Source organism: Nesoenas mayeri (genome assembly GCF_963082525.1).
Source record: "Nesoenas mayeri genome assembly, chromosome: 1".
Lineage (NCBI taxonomy): Eukaryota > Metazoa > Chordata > Aves > Columbiformes > Columbidae > Nesoenas > Nesoenas mayeri.
The window spans coordinates 35,082,216-35,095,495 of NC_137541.1; the positions used below are offsets into that span (position 1 = coordinate 35,082,216).

The 13,280-nt window shown below is 38.7% G+C and overlaps 1 protein-coding gene across 1 annotated transcript in view; it reads right to left on the minus strand.

Moving 5' to 3' along the window:
• Positions 1 to 370: 370 nt before the first annotated feature.
• The window catches only part of TAFA2 (TAFA chemokine like family member 2), a 30,466-nt gene continuing 17,556 nt past the window's right edge, over positions 371 to 13,280 (minus strand). Inside the window, exons 2-3 of the mRNA XM_080363441.1 lie at positions 1,759 to 1,911; positions 371 to 719 (exon numbers count right to left, since the gene is read on the minus strand). Coding sequence (XP_080219567.1) covers positions 580 to 719; positions 1,759 to 1,911 — 293 coding nt within the window. The 3' untranslated portion in view covers positions 371 to 579. The remainder of the gene's footprint in view (positions 720 to 1,758; positions 1,912 to 13,280) is intronic.

The following is a 13,280-nucleotide window of genomic DNA, read 5'->3' on the forward strand; positions in this document are numbered from 1 at the left end:
TATGATGAATTTTAGACATATTTCTGTTGATGTAGTTTTGAACAAATAATATAAAAACTGACAAATGGAGAAAAGGAAGTCACTGAAACTTTGTCCAAATTTTGTAAGAAATCCTAGTTGTACAAGACAGAAAGAGCCAGAAGATCATACTGTAACAACACATCAAATGCTTACCATACTCAGCAGTTTCTATGTAGAAACATGGTAATTCCATGTTATTGATAAAAACACACTTGTTTGTTCTCCTGTGAATGAAGAGCTTAACAGGGTGCATAGACTTTGTGCAACTAGTTTCAGAGAGAAATACATATCAGATTATAACACATTTGATCACCACTGTTTGCTGTAAAAGGGATCAGCTCTACTGTAATCTCCACTGCTTACCTGAGAAGGTCTGGCACACCACTTACCGTGTTCAAGCTATTGCAAAGTATGCTGAGAAAAGTGTGCAGGACCAGGAAGTCCAACGTCTCTCCTCCCACATTTCTTTGGTCTTCTCAGCTGATGTCTTCCATGTGCACACAATTCCGTGTGCAATTATTTTATTTTTTTTTTTTACTTGTTGGTAACATGTAAGGTTCATATCATACCTACCCTAGTTGTTTTCACTTTATTCCCAGAGGAACAGCTCCATCCCTTACGATCTGGAAGAACTTTACATTCCTCCCCTTCAAGACATGGCTGCATGTGGCACCACCATTTCTGCTCCACTATTGAAGCTACAAGAGAAAACAAACACATTTGCATGTTGTTGAAATGGACAGTCTACTATGTCATTATGTTGCTACATTTATTTTTCAGGAAAATGTTAGAAATACATTGACTGGCAGCTAGCCTGTGATTTTCAGCCAGCTCAGAACCTTCACAAGAAATTAGGTATCAATTTGCACAAGGTGCTATATGCTTCAAAGCCAATTTCTGTACTCTGTTTCATTTTGTATTGTTTTTTAATTTACTGCATTTCAGGAACTAATTTCACAGCATTTCTTTCCAACCCTAATTTTCTCTTGCTTAGCCAGATTTCAAAGTTTTAAGTAGCATCTCTTCTTTGAAGTTAGTATATTTTGCCTGATCTACTATATAGTCTAGCATAGCCTGATGAAATTTATTCCCTGGTGATGACATGTTTACAGCTTCACTGACAGCCAACAACATATCAACAGTAAGGAGATCATGTAAAGGGTGAATCCATCCTGCTCTTCTTTCACAGAAAGAGATGTGAAAAATCAGCTAGTATTTTCCCAAATAAAACATATGAGCCTTATGCCAGATTTGTTAAGTAAAGCATTAATATTGTACTATGAATAGGAAAACAGTGTTGGTTTAAAGAAACAGCCAGAATTTTGTTCTGTTTCTCTGCTTGTTTGTTTCTGTATGATAAAAATAAATATATAAATAAAACACAGACTGCAGCACATGAAAATGATATCCTCACATAGATTTTGCATAAACACTTTTAATTAAGTGAATTTCATACAACTCCAAGGGCACTCTGTTAGTTAGATGAAATTTAGCTTATCAAGAGGTCTCTTTCACTGGCATCTAATAATTTTGCTTAGCATTTCCACAGAGTAATAGCAAATAATTCATTTTTCCCATCTTCCTGACATTCACCTTGGCCATGCCCTTCAAAATGTGGAAGCCTTCCTACTCTTATCTTAAATAATTAACTGTAATGGTGTGTTTCTCATTGATGATATTAAGCCAGCAAAACCCCTTAAGAGCATGCAACAAAAGGAATCAATAGAGTAGTCGCACCATCAACACAAGAAGGAGCTGCCCGGGTGGTACCTGCTACCTGCCCAGGGAAGCAGGAGCACTTCACCGTCTGTGATCTTTCTTCTATCTTGTTCTTATTGCAACATCTGTGGAGTGCCACCACTTCACAGGTCCCAGTTTTAACATGGTGAGCTGTGAAAATAAGAAAGTGAGCAATTTGATAATATTGCAAGGTACTATCGCACTCTTTGTATTGGTTTTGTCTGTCTTGTTTCGTTGGGTTTTTGTTGGTTTGGTTTGGGTTGGGTTTTTGGTTGGTCAGTTGGTTTTAATTAGAAATGCATTAAACTTGGCTCTGTAAGGCAATCTGCCATGTATGAAACTAGTATTACAATGATACTAACATTAGAATGTAAAGTTGATTTCTTTGTCAAATGTAGTGTAATTTTTTCAGGCAGAAAACACTAGCTAAAGAAGAACAATTGGAGAAGGCTGCATACAGGACTGTTCCAGTGAAGCAAGAAGCAGAAAAATTATAAAACTAAACTGGAAACTATATTAATTTCTGAACTCCCATAAACAGCTCTGTATCTCTACCAAGTTTTTTTTTTTTTCTTTCTGCTAAGGGAGAAACCTGAAATGGAAGAGTATCAATGTTAAATTACCCATACATGCATATGTTTTCAGAATCTATGTCTCCAGACTTTATGTCCAGGGCAGATGCAGTTTTTTGTATGGTACCCCAAAACCTTCCTACAGATGGACAGCCCCCGAACAAAAAACAGAAATAAAATCTAGTACAGAACAAAATCTTCAGTCTTTCTGTCTGGCACTGCAATGGAAGTCTGGGAAGACAGGAAGCCAAAGTTTTTCAAAGATGGGAGGCAACAGGACAATCTTTATTATCCCCTATCCAGTACTCATCACCCCCACCCATGCTGCTCTAACTGATCACCTGAATCCTGCTACTGGAGTCCTATGAGAGGTCCAATTTCGTAAGAGAAGAACTACCAAACTACCCTTTCTGGTTGAGCAGTCAGTTACCAAAGGATCCAGAGTTCAGAAAATATTATTTAAACAGAACTTTCAGGGGTTACTGATACAAGACCAGATATTTCTGGGGATAGTTCATTTCCATCAGAAGGGAGAAAGAAATCTGAACCTTTAGCTCGTATTAACCTACAACTGTATAAAGGGATAAATACAAATTACACAAAGCAATATATATTCTAATGCCAGCACTAAGCCCCTCTATTTCTTCTGCTGTTTAACTTGTTGCATGCTTTATGCAAAGCTTGTGTACTAAACACTTCAGCTACCTTTTATATCCTTGATAGCAAACAATACAAAAGAGCTTCCATGAGGAGGAGGCCCTACTAATAGGCTTTCAGGAGCCCGACACAGATTCCTGGATCCACTCAGTAGTTATTGCACAGTATCAGCTCCCAAAAGGGCTGAGAAAATAAAATAAATTTGATGTAGGTTATGGACCCCAAGAATGTACCTAGAGGCAAAAGCCAAAGGCAGGAGTTAGACATCAAGAAAACATAAACTACTAAACATTTCTTTCAGGCAATTATGCATTTTTCAGCAGAACAAAGTCCACTGAACAGTCTGTGATCTTTGTTGTCACTCACTGCATCATACTATGTCAGGTTAGATTATACTCTATCACATCATGCTGTACTACAGCTGAAAAGATTTAACATAATGCGAGCAATTAACCCATAATCCATCATAATGTGATACACTGAAATGTTACATATAAATCACAAATCTCAGAGAAAAAAAATCTTTTTCTGCATAAAAAAGCAATTTATATTATCTACCTGAACTTTACAGTCTCTGATATTTTCACACACTTGATGATGAACAACTATTTTTACAGCTACCAGCACAGCTGGCTGTAAAAATTACTATTAATTATTTTCTAAACAATTTCATTAGTATATATGCCAATAAAACAATTTAAATGCATTCATTTTTCTCATTAAAACTGTTCTAAGTGTTTTTGTGTGTGTGTGTGAATACAATAAAAAATATTCTAGGATATATTTCAAATGTATAACAGGTAGTAGAACAAACACATGCTGCTTTTCTAAGTCTACATTAATTTCTGAGAGGCAATTATACATCTTACACCCACACATCTTAACATAAATTAACTTATTTGTATTTTGTGAAAGGTTTATAAAAAACCCAGACACTGAGTAGAGAAAGGAAAGTAAATTTAGTGGTAGGACGTGAACTTCATCCCACCTATTTTTTTACCATATTTGTTTTTACTTCTTATTTGTATTCTGATGTTTATCACCAATCCTGTAAAGTTGTCTCCTCATTGTCTTATTAAATAGCTTGACACAGCTCTATCAGGTCTACAGAAATGCCATAATATACCTGCTAAGAGAAAATTAAGTACTATGTGCACCAGCAGCCATCCGGAATGGAAGCTAGTTCAAAGAGCTGTTCTAAAATGCTGTGAAGCAAATGTTCATACTGAAACAAAACTTTTGAAAGACTTGTTTTGTAGTAATTAGGGAGAGAAAATCAAGCATTTTAAGACTTTTCTGGGAAAATAGTGTACTTAAATGAAACGATTACTTAAATTCATGTGCAATACAGAAAAGCATTTCAAAAGGTGAAAAGATATGTGAAAAAAGTAGAGAGAACAAAATATAGTTATATATTATTGATAGTATTTTGGGAATCTTTAATAAAGCTGCTTTGAAATTTCCTAGGTATAAAACCAAAACAACCTGGAAAAGTATACAGAGATATTTCAAACACTGAAAATCTAGGCCAGCCATCATCTAGTTTCTATTTACCATCTAGAGTATGCAATGAATATTCCTTAAGAGGAAATGTAGGGATTTCAGCTCCTTATGATATCAAATAATTAAGTTCTGGTGCAGTAAGTACATATCTGTCACATTCATGTGAAATGAAAGCCGCTATACAGTTGATAAAGGATTTACCACAACCTAATACAAATTAACCTCATTAAGCTACTGAACCATTCCACAAAAGGAGGATAGCACTTCAGGAGATTCACATTTTGGTTTTATTTCTTTTTTCTCTTAGCACACACTTCAAAGTATTCTGCTTGCTTTGCAGAAAATGTTTGAGGAGCTGAATGTCATTTCTGGAATCTACAGAAATTCATTATTCAAAACCAGTGCACACACTCAGTGCTGCCTTCTCTGCTAATGCAAGTAATCCTTCCTGAATTCAAAACAAAGAAGGACTAAAGAAAGAGACTCAGAGATATCTATGCGTACAGATTATGAATTTTTCTTGATGATTATGCTAACATATGTACATATTATGTTCCAAAGATGTAACACTGTATTATGAGAGCGTAACTTGGAAAACAGACATAACCATATTTCACCCAATAACAGTACACCCTGTAATTAACCTGCCACTTTTACAACATTTTTCATGTAGTGAAATCATGAATAGCTATCTCATAAATCAGTATGAAATAGGTACACCAAAAACTTAAGTGTTCACAATCATACCTCTGAAAAAAATAAAGCTAAGTAATTATTATTCCTCATTTAACATAAAAATGAATGAAGTTACTGTTCAAGATTGTTTTGCAATTGACATATATAAATATAACATCTTCACTGTAGATGCAACATTATACACAAAGGTAGCATTAAATCAAGGAAAGTCTTCTGAATTAAATTATTTGTTATGATGGCCATTTCCTAGCCTTGCCACTTAAACACTCATGTTCAATTCTGACACTTGTCTGTTTGGTCATTTGAATCTTCGATTTCTTGAAAGTTGCACGGGTCCTTCTGGCCATTAACAAAGAGGAAAGAATCATGTTGCCATGGTTTCAATGAAATAAAGTCACAAGTTGTTTCTGTCTTCAGGATCCCCACCATTGCCATAGCCACAGTGCAAACAATGAAAAAAAATTCATAGAATCATAGAATGTCCTGAACTGGAAGGGACCCACAAGGATCATCGAGTCCAACACCTGTCCCTACATATGACAACTCCACACATCACACCGTGTGTCTGAGGGAGTTGTCCAGTCTCCTCTTGAACACTGTCAGGCTTGGGGCCGTGACACCTCCCTGGGGAGCCTGTTCCAGTGCTCCACCACCTTCTGGGCGAAGAACCTTTTCCTAATGTCCAACCTAAACCTCCTCTGGCACATCTTCCTGCCATTACCTTTGGTTCTGTCATTGGTCACCTGGGAGAAGAGATCAGCGCCTGCCCCTCCTCCTCCCCTTGTGAGGAAGCTGTAGCCACCATGAGGTCTTCCCTCAGTCTCCTCCAGACTGAACAAACCAAGTGACTTTAGCAGCTCCTCATACAGCTTCCTCTCCAAACCCTTCACCAACTTCACAGCCCTCCTCTGGACACTCTCCAGTAGCTTTAAATCCTTTTTATCCTGTGGCGCCCAGAACTGCACACAGAGCTCCAGGTGAGGCCGCACCAGTGCAGAGCAGAGTGGGACAATTGCCTCCCTCACCCGGCTGGCAATGCTGTGCTTGATGCACCCTAGGACACGGTTGCCCTCATGGCTGCCAGGGCACACTGTTGGCTCATGTTCAAAAAAAATCAAAATGTTCTATTATATGCTCTCTGGAAAGACACTGGCACAACTGGGTGACACAGCTAAACCAATCTAGTGACTAAGAGCTACTGGAAGAAAAAGAAGATCCCTTACCCCTTTTCCTGCACTTTCATCCCTTGCTTGCATGAACACTGTCATTTGATAATGACAACGGTAAGTCAGGGACTTAGACTGGCAGAAAAATGTCCCCTTTCTTTGTTGGGTTAGTTCTGTAACATTTCAGTTCCTACAACTGGGTGCAGAGACTAGTGAGAAGCAGTTTCAGCCACACAGAAGCAGTAGAGGCAGGCAGCCACAGACACCTGATCACCTCCTTCTGCAGAAATCACATCCTATATGAGCTTAGAAGCACCACAGCTCTGCAATTACATGAAGTAAATGTATCTTCTTTTATTCCATTTCAGGTAATTTCTCTGAGGTCAGAGAAACTATGCAAAGCATGCCAAGATTTGTTTGCTTGTGTCTGTGTGGTTTTTAAAGCTTTTCACAAGAACAAAGCTTTAGTTGAAATAAGAAGCAACAGGTCAGCAATAAGGAAATTATTATTAGTCATGAGCTTTAATCCATACTACATCTAACATTAGAAAAACTTTGGCCTTTTTTGTCATCTTGAGTATAATCAGGAAGATGTCCTATATGAGATACCATAGTGACCCAGTCTTTCAAAGCAGGCTTTATTCATGTAAAACATATCCACATGAGTAATTGCAGTAAGAACTATAATGGAACTACTTTTTTTAATAACCATCTGCAAGGAAAAACAATATTTCAGCAGATGATCAACCTGCTTTACCCATTTCCCTGAGCAATTAGTCACTATTTTACACCACAATATTCCAACAAATGGGAGGCAGGTATTGATATCAGAAAAAAAAAAAAAATAAAAGTAGTGGTTTATTTATTTTATTTATTTTATTTATTTAGAATGTATCATTTTCCAGATTAGGCTCTAAATCATTGTCCTGCTTCTAAATGACCAGGAAAAAAAGTGGATTTTCTCATTCACATAGTCTATTTGCTTTGTTCACACTGATTGACATGGAAAACAAATGTAGGTTATCTTTCTGTTACACTTCAGCAATTACAATATGTCATATCAGTCGTAGTGTGTCACTGTAGACAGGAAGGACAAATAAACTTGCAAAATCTCTTACACACAAAAATGAACACTCACATGCAGTATTGTTGCATTTCTTCAATGGTTTAATAAGTGTCAGTAGCTGTCGCAATCAAAATGTTACGCAATCACAGGTAAACCAGGTTCTCCATCTAAGCTTTCTCTGTTTATATCTCAGACAAAGATATATGACAAGAAATACACTGTCCAGTTCCTTCATTCAATTAATTTCAATATATTTCACTATTTTCTGTTATATCCACCTAACAGCTGGTAGGGAAAAACCTAAATTGGGTTTATTCACACTCCATCAGCAATGGTGGTGATACTGCTGTAGTTGCATGTTCTAAGAACATAAGCAATGTGAAGCCTTTTGTTAAAGATAAAAATCTTCCATTTTATCAGTCATTAGCATAACTGGGGAAAAAAGGAGACAAGATTTTTGGGAACATAAGCTTCAGTTTGCTTGTGTAAACACAAAACAAAGCACACCTTCATTTCAGCTCCATGGGCCAGAGGGAGAACTGGCAGCACAGACATCAGGAAAAGTAGAGGCATCTCTCATACCAGTCATAATCTCGTCACCTTTGCAAGCCATTGACTCCCAAAGAAGTACCGGTAGATACACATGGACGGGAACCTTACTGAACACATCCTTTAGAGATCGGATTCCAAACCCTTTGAAATAAAAGGTCGATGAGAATGTCAACTATTTTTTTTATTTTTGATAAAAGTAACACCTGGATGTGCAACTGAGATATTTATTTTGATGACTGCATACCTAGCAAGTATTACAGTGACCGAGCAAATGATGACATATAGTCTAGATATGTGACTGAAAAACTTGATGAATTAAGATTATTAAATCAGGTTTTAAACCATCATTAGAGTTGTCATTTGTTTTCCATTTAATAGTTCATTTATTAAAAGCACAGTACCCAAGTAGTGTAACTATTTTTGAAATACAGTCAAATTGGGTTACACATTGAACCTAAGAGTAGGCATCCTCAGAGGAGGGAAAAAAAATTGCTTCCACGTTGTTTGTTTTTTGTTGGTTTTGGGTTTTTTTACAGTATTTTTATTGCTATGACAAACTTAAGGGATTTTTTAAATTATAAAAAATCTCAAAACAAAGCAAATATTTTATTTTATTTAAAAAAAATAAAAGGTGTTTTTCTTTTTTTCCTCGTTGGCCAGTGAACTGAAAAATCAATTACAGACACAGTAGTAATTATTCTATCCTCAGTGGTGACAATGAGGCATGCCACAGTTGTGGTCCATCTCAGGAAAGGCACTCATGCTGCTTTATTTTCCAGATGACACGTGGGGTTGCGCTATAGAACCAGCAGGAAAAAAATGATAATGTTGTGCTGTCTTATTCTACATTATCATTACATTTCACATGGGTACTTAAAAACTTATTTAGCTCTCTATTCCATTGATGCCACACACATTTAAAACATTCAGGTAGTCCAAAAGTAGTCTACGACATAAAACAAATAATTTAACTTCTAAAGACAGAATTTCCTGTAGCAAGAAGCTGGTCTCTAAGTCTCTTGATGATCCCTTTTCCAAATACCTAGAACTGAGGATGTGTCAAATAACCCTCACCTTAGCACGGTCCTTCACTGAACCCAGAGACCCTGAGGGTCCAGAGGAGACCCAAGATACTAAAGAACATCAACAGAGGATCTATGATCAGCCCCTGGGCCTTGCGTCAAACCCACTAAGATGAGTCAACACAAGAAAATGCCTCCCCAGAATGCCTTGCAGACTAAAGGGAGTTATTGCATACAGGAGTATAGGACCTGTTATCGGATGAAGGGGGAACAGAATTTTGAGACTGCAAAATTTGCCATCAGACATTTTGTGGAAATGTGTGACTCATCATGGGATGTTTAGTGGAAGGATCAGGTGCAGGGAATGGGAGGGGGTCAGGGCAGACTGGGGAGGAACAAGCATGAGTCAATAAAGGGGACAGGATAAGAGGAGACAGAGAAGTATAAACAGGAACTGACCAGTTCACTTGCCTGGCTGAACCTTGTGCCCCAACACTGCAACCTATTCTATGTTCTCATTAAATCCCATTTCTATATTTTTTGTGGGTGAACTTTCTTCTCTGAGTTGGTATATTTGAACGCTAGGGAAATTTAAGCCAGACAAGTTGGTAATAGATTAAGAGATCTGTTTACCTCATGAATCCAACTGAAAGTAACTGGTAATATGGGCACACCTTGGACCAGTCAGGTTGAGTGTCTAAGACCAGCTATTGGAGCAATCTATTTTTTATATTTGTATACATATGTATCTGCCGCCACTAGCAGACGTCAATCCTAATCAGCCAGGAAAAAGGATGAGGACTGGGCCATCCACTGTGTGATTGCTGTGTGTGCCAGGAAAAACCTTTTGTTTTGTCTTCATTGATCTATGTGGTTGGTCCTGCATGTACTGTGCATGTTTCAGTCTGTGTGTCTATATGTTCATCCATACATGTTTAAGGAGCTTACACACTCAGCCTCATGAGTGGCAGAGCCTGGAGATAAGGAGCTGCAGTAGCTTCACATGTGTAAAGCTACTGTATTCATCAACGTCTAACAGATATAAGCATTAGAAAGCTTTTGGAAAGAAAGAAAAGAAAAAAAAAAAAAGGCAAGGAAGACAGAGGCAGCATTTGGCAAAATCACATTTAACCCTCACCCTTTGCTTCTAAGAAACGTACACAGACTGTCAAGATAATTCTCTTCTATTAGGCGGTTTACCTGCTAGATCAGCAGATCAATAGCTGTAGAGATGCACATGCCAAAACACTGCAGTGAGTCAAGTAGAAGAGTTGCCCTGTTCGATGAGAGCAGTGGATCCCATGCCAGAGGCCATGCAGACCTTTTATTTTTTCATTGCTTGATTCGGGTAATGCAATGATGTGGACAGCTCCTCATGCAAATATTTCCTGAACCCCTACAAACACATCTGATTGACAGGACTCTGAGGTCTTATTTACTGCATTAATGTTTTCATGCCTTGCACCTCAGCACCTTGCACCTCAGTCGTTTGGTCTCCTTGGGCACTGAAAAAGTCCTGATAGACAGATCACCCACTACACTCTACTTAAACCCGTGGGGAATCAGCTCAGCTTTAAAGTACAGCATTGCTTTTCATTTCTCTTTTACTCTGGATGTGTCTTGCATCTTGGGACAGGTTCTCAGGTGAATTGTTATAAAACAGAGCTGATTGCTTGGAGTGATTATTTTTGCAGTGCCACCTGTAGGCAGCATATAGACAAAAGATGCTGATAACGGTAGCCCCTCCCAGGCTTCTTGGATTCAATGTGGTGTTTTCTCTCCTGAGAGAACCACCATTTCAAATTAGCAAGAGTAATTCTTGATAAGTGTTTATTCTGCAGATATTATCCCAGCTCCTCTCATCGGGCTGCCTCTGCCATGCAATTAACCTAGTTAGTCCACTTGGGTGAAAGATGGTGAGCAGAGCACTATGCAGACAGCATCTCCGATAGCCTTTAAAAACCGAGCTAATGAATGGTTTGCCACAGTCACACTGCCAAGCATACTTTCCTGCACAGTGCCAAAGAAAAATCGCATCCATCAGCTTGTCTGCCAGACACAAGTTACAGCCATCTGTGTGGGAAGACCTTATCCCTTTTGGAAAAAAATCAAGGAAAACTACAATGTAAGCATTCCACTGAGAAGAGCTCACTAATGATCCTGTGACATCAAGCCTCAGACATTCCTGTAGCAAAACTTATGCACTGAAATGGATGGAAGGATTGGGTTATCTCCACTAAGAGAGAAAAAGACTTGTGGGAATAACACAGCAAGCTGGCACGGTCCCAGCTGGTCACACAATCTTTACAAAAATAAAACCACAGATGGAGTGTTTCACGTAGGATCTCTTGGACCTGGAGAGCTCACAGCCATCTGACTTTATCCTCCTGGCCTTACAAAGGCTAATTTTATTCAATCAGTCCTTTGGCAGGAGTGAGCCGGTCTAATTCAAATAAGCTTTTCTCCTCTCTCACAGAAGTCAGAGCCTTTTCACGGCAATGGCTACAAATTATGTATTCACACCAAACTTTTAGCCAAAGGCACAGGAACTAAAAACACAACTAAATTTCAGTTAGCCTGAAGTTCCTTTTCTTCATATGACCCATCTCTCAGCCTAGAGTGTTGCCATCCCTAGGTCCTGCTTTCAGTTTTGAAATCAGATGATCGCTAGGTTCACGAAACCACAGAGTGTTCAGAGACAAGATCACGAGCAGCGATCATTCAGCATCTTGCAGCTCTTTATAGGTTCACCTGCTGCAAGAGGAGGAGAAGCAGAGGCCTGTGGACATTGGCTCAGTCCTCACCAGAAGCTCAGCTCCCCAGCTGCATTGAGCCCACCGAGTCTCTCAGGGCTTCCTGAGGCAGGTGCCCAGGGTGGAACTGCTGCACCATCGTCGCCCTGTTTGCCGAGCAAGGGAGCAGGCAGGGGAGGACGCTGACAGCAGCAAAGGCTGCATGCTTCCCTATGGGTCAGAAATGGAGACACTTTGCTTTTTGCAGGCAAGATACTTTCCACGCTCCTTCTCTAGCAGCTGTGAGCTGACACCATCCATGGGACCAGCCTGTGTAGAGCTGGCTGGGAAACACCCAGGGCGAGGCACAGTTTATAAATACAACAACAAGTCAAGAGCCCCAGTATCTCTGAGGTTGTTATCAAACATGTTAAGCAAACGATATATTAAAGTGTGCAGACATTTTGTAAATTAACAGGCTGAGGTCTGAGACTACTAATTATATGATTTCACAGAGAAAAAAGGACCAATCCAGCTCTCAGGCACTCAAAAGAACATTTGGCACAAAGACTTTATTCTCTCCTACTCTGTGGGCCTCCTGCCAAATATCTCGACTCAGCAAGAAGCAGTAGCACATGTCTCAGAGCAGCCTTCAGCATCTGACAGAATACAAAAAAACCCACATTTTTTCGTCAGTTTCATGGCTTCAGAAGCCTGTAGTTACACAATTTATGGGGAATGGGTTTCTCCTGTTTCCTTAGATGACTCTCATTATTAATTTTCTTTTATTTCCAGCTGACCCAAAGGGTCTCAGGTCACATTGTATTAGATGACAAATTAACATGTTCCCAGGGACACATAAGAAGAAGAAAAAAATTTAAATTAAAAAAAAAAAAGAAGAAGAAGAAGACAATAAAATATAAAAGAAAAGAAATTGTTTTAAAAAGTTGTTTTCGATCTCCATGTATTTGAATGACCCTCTGGCTCACAACCCTCACCTGAAGCAATGTTTTAAGTGCTGTGTATGGAACTCTCTATGAAATAGGATTAGTGTAACAAGGCGGAGAGGTAAATTCAATAGCCTTTTGAACATCCTGATTTCAGGCTTCTCATGCTTATTAGAAAATAGCTCAAGCACTTCTGTGGACTTCTGGCGCCTCTGTGGAGACAGCAACTGAAGCCTAGGGAAGAACAATCATGGCTTGCCTAAAGAAGGATGCAGCTGGATGCCTGTGCTCTATATCCATCTCAGAACACATCTAGCTGCTTATGCGTGATCTTGCTTCCACAGTTAAGGCATTTATTTATTTATTTATTTATTTATTTAGGTGCAGAAACTTATTTATATAATAGATCTCAGTAATAAGGTAAACATATTTAAGCACCTGACTGTCACCATTAATTCCACCATCAGTGTCTTTAAGTTTTAGTCCACTTTTCTTTTTAAAAACTTATGCTTAGCATCATTTATTCACCACATGCTAAGATTCTTCAGGTTAGAAAATCAACAGCCACCCAAATTTGTTTAGAAAATCTTTAATAACTTCCACCAA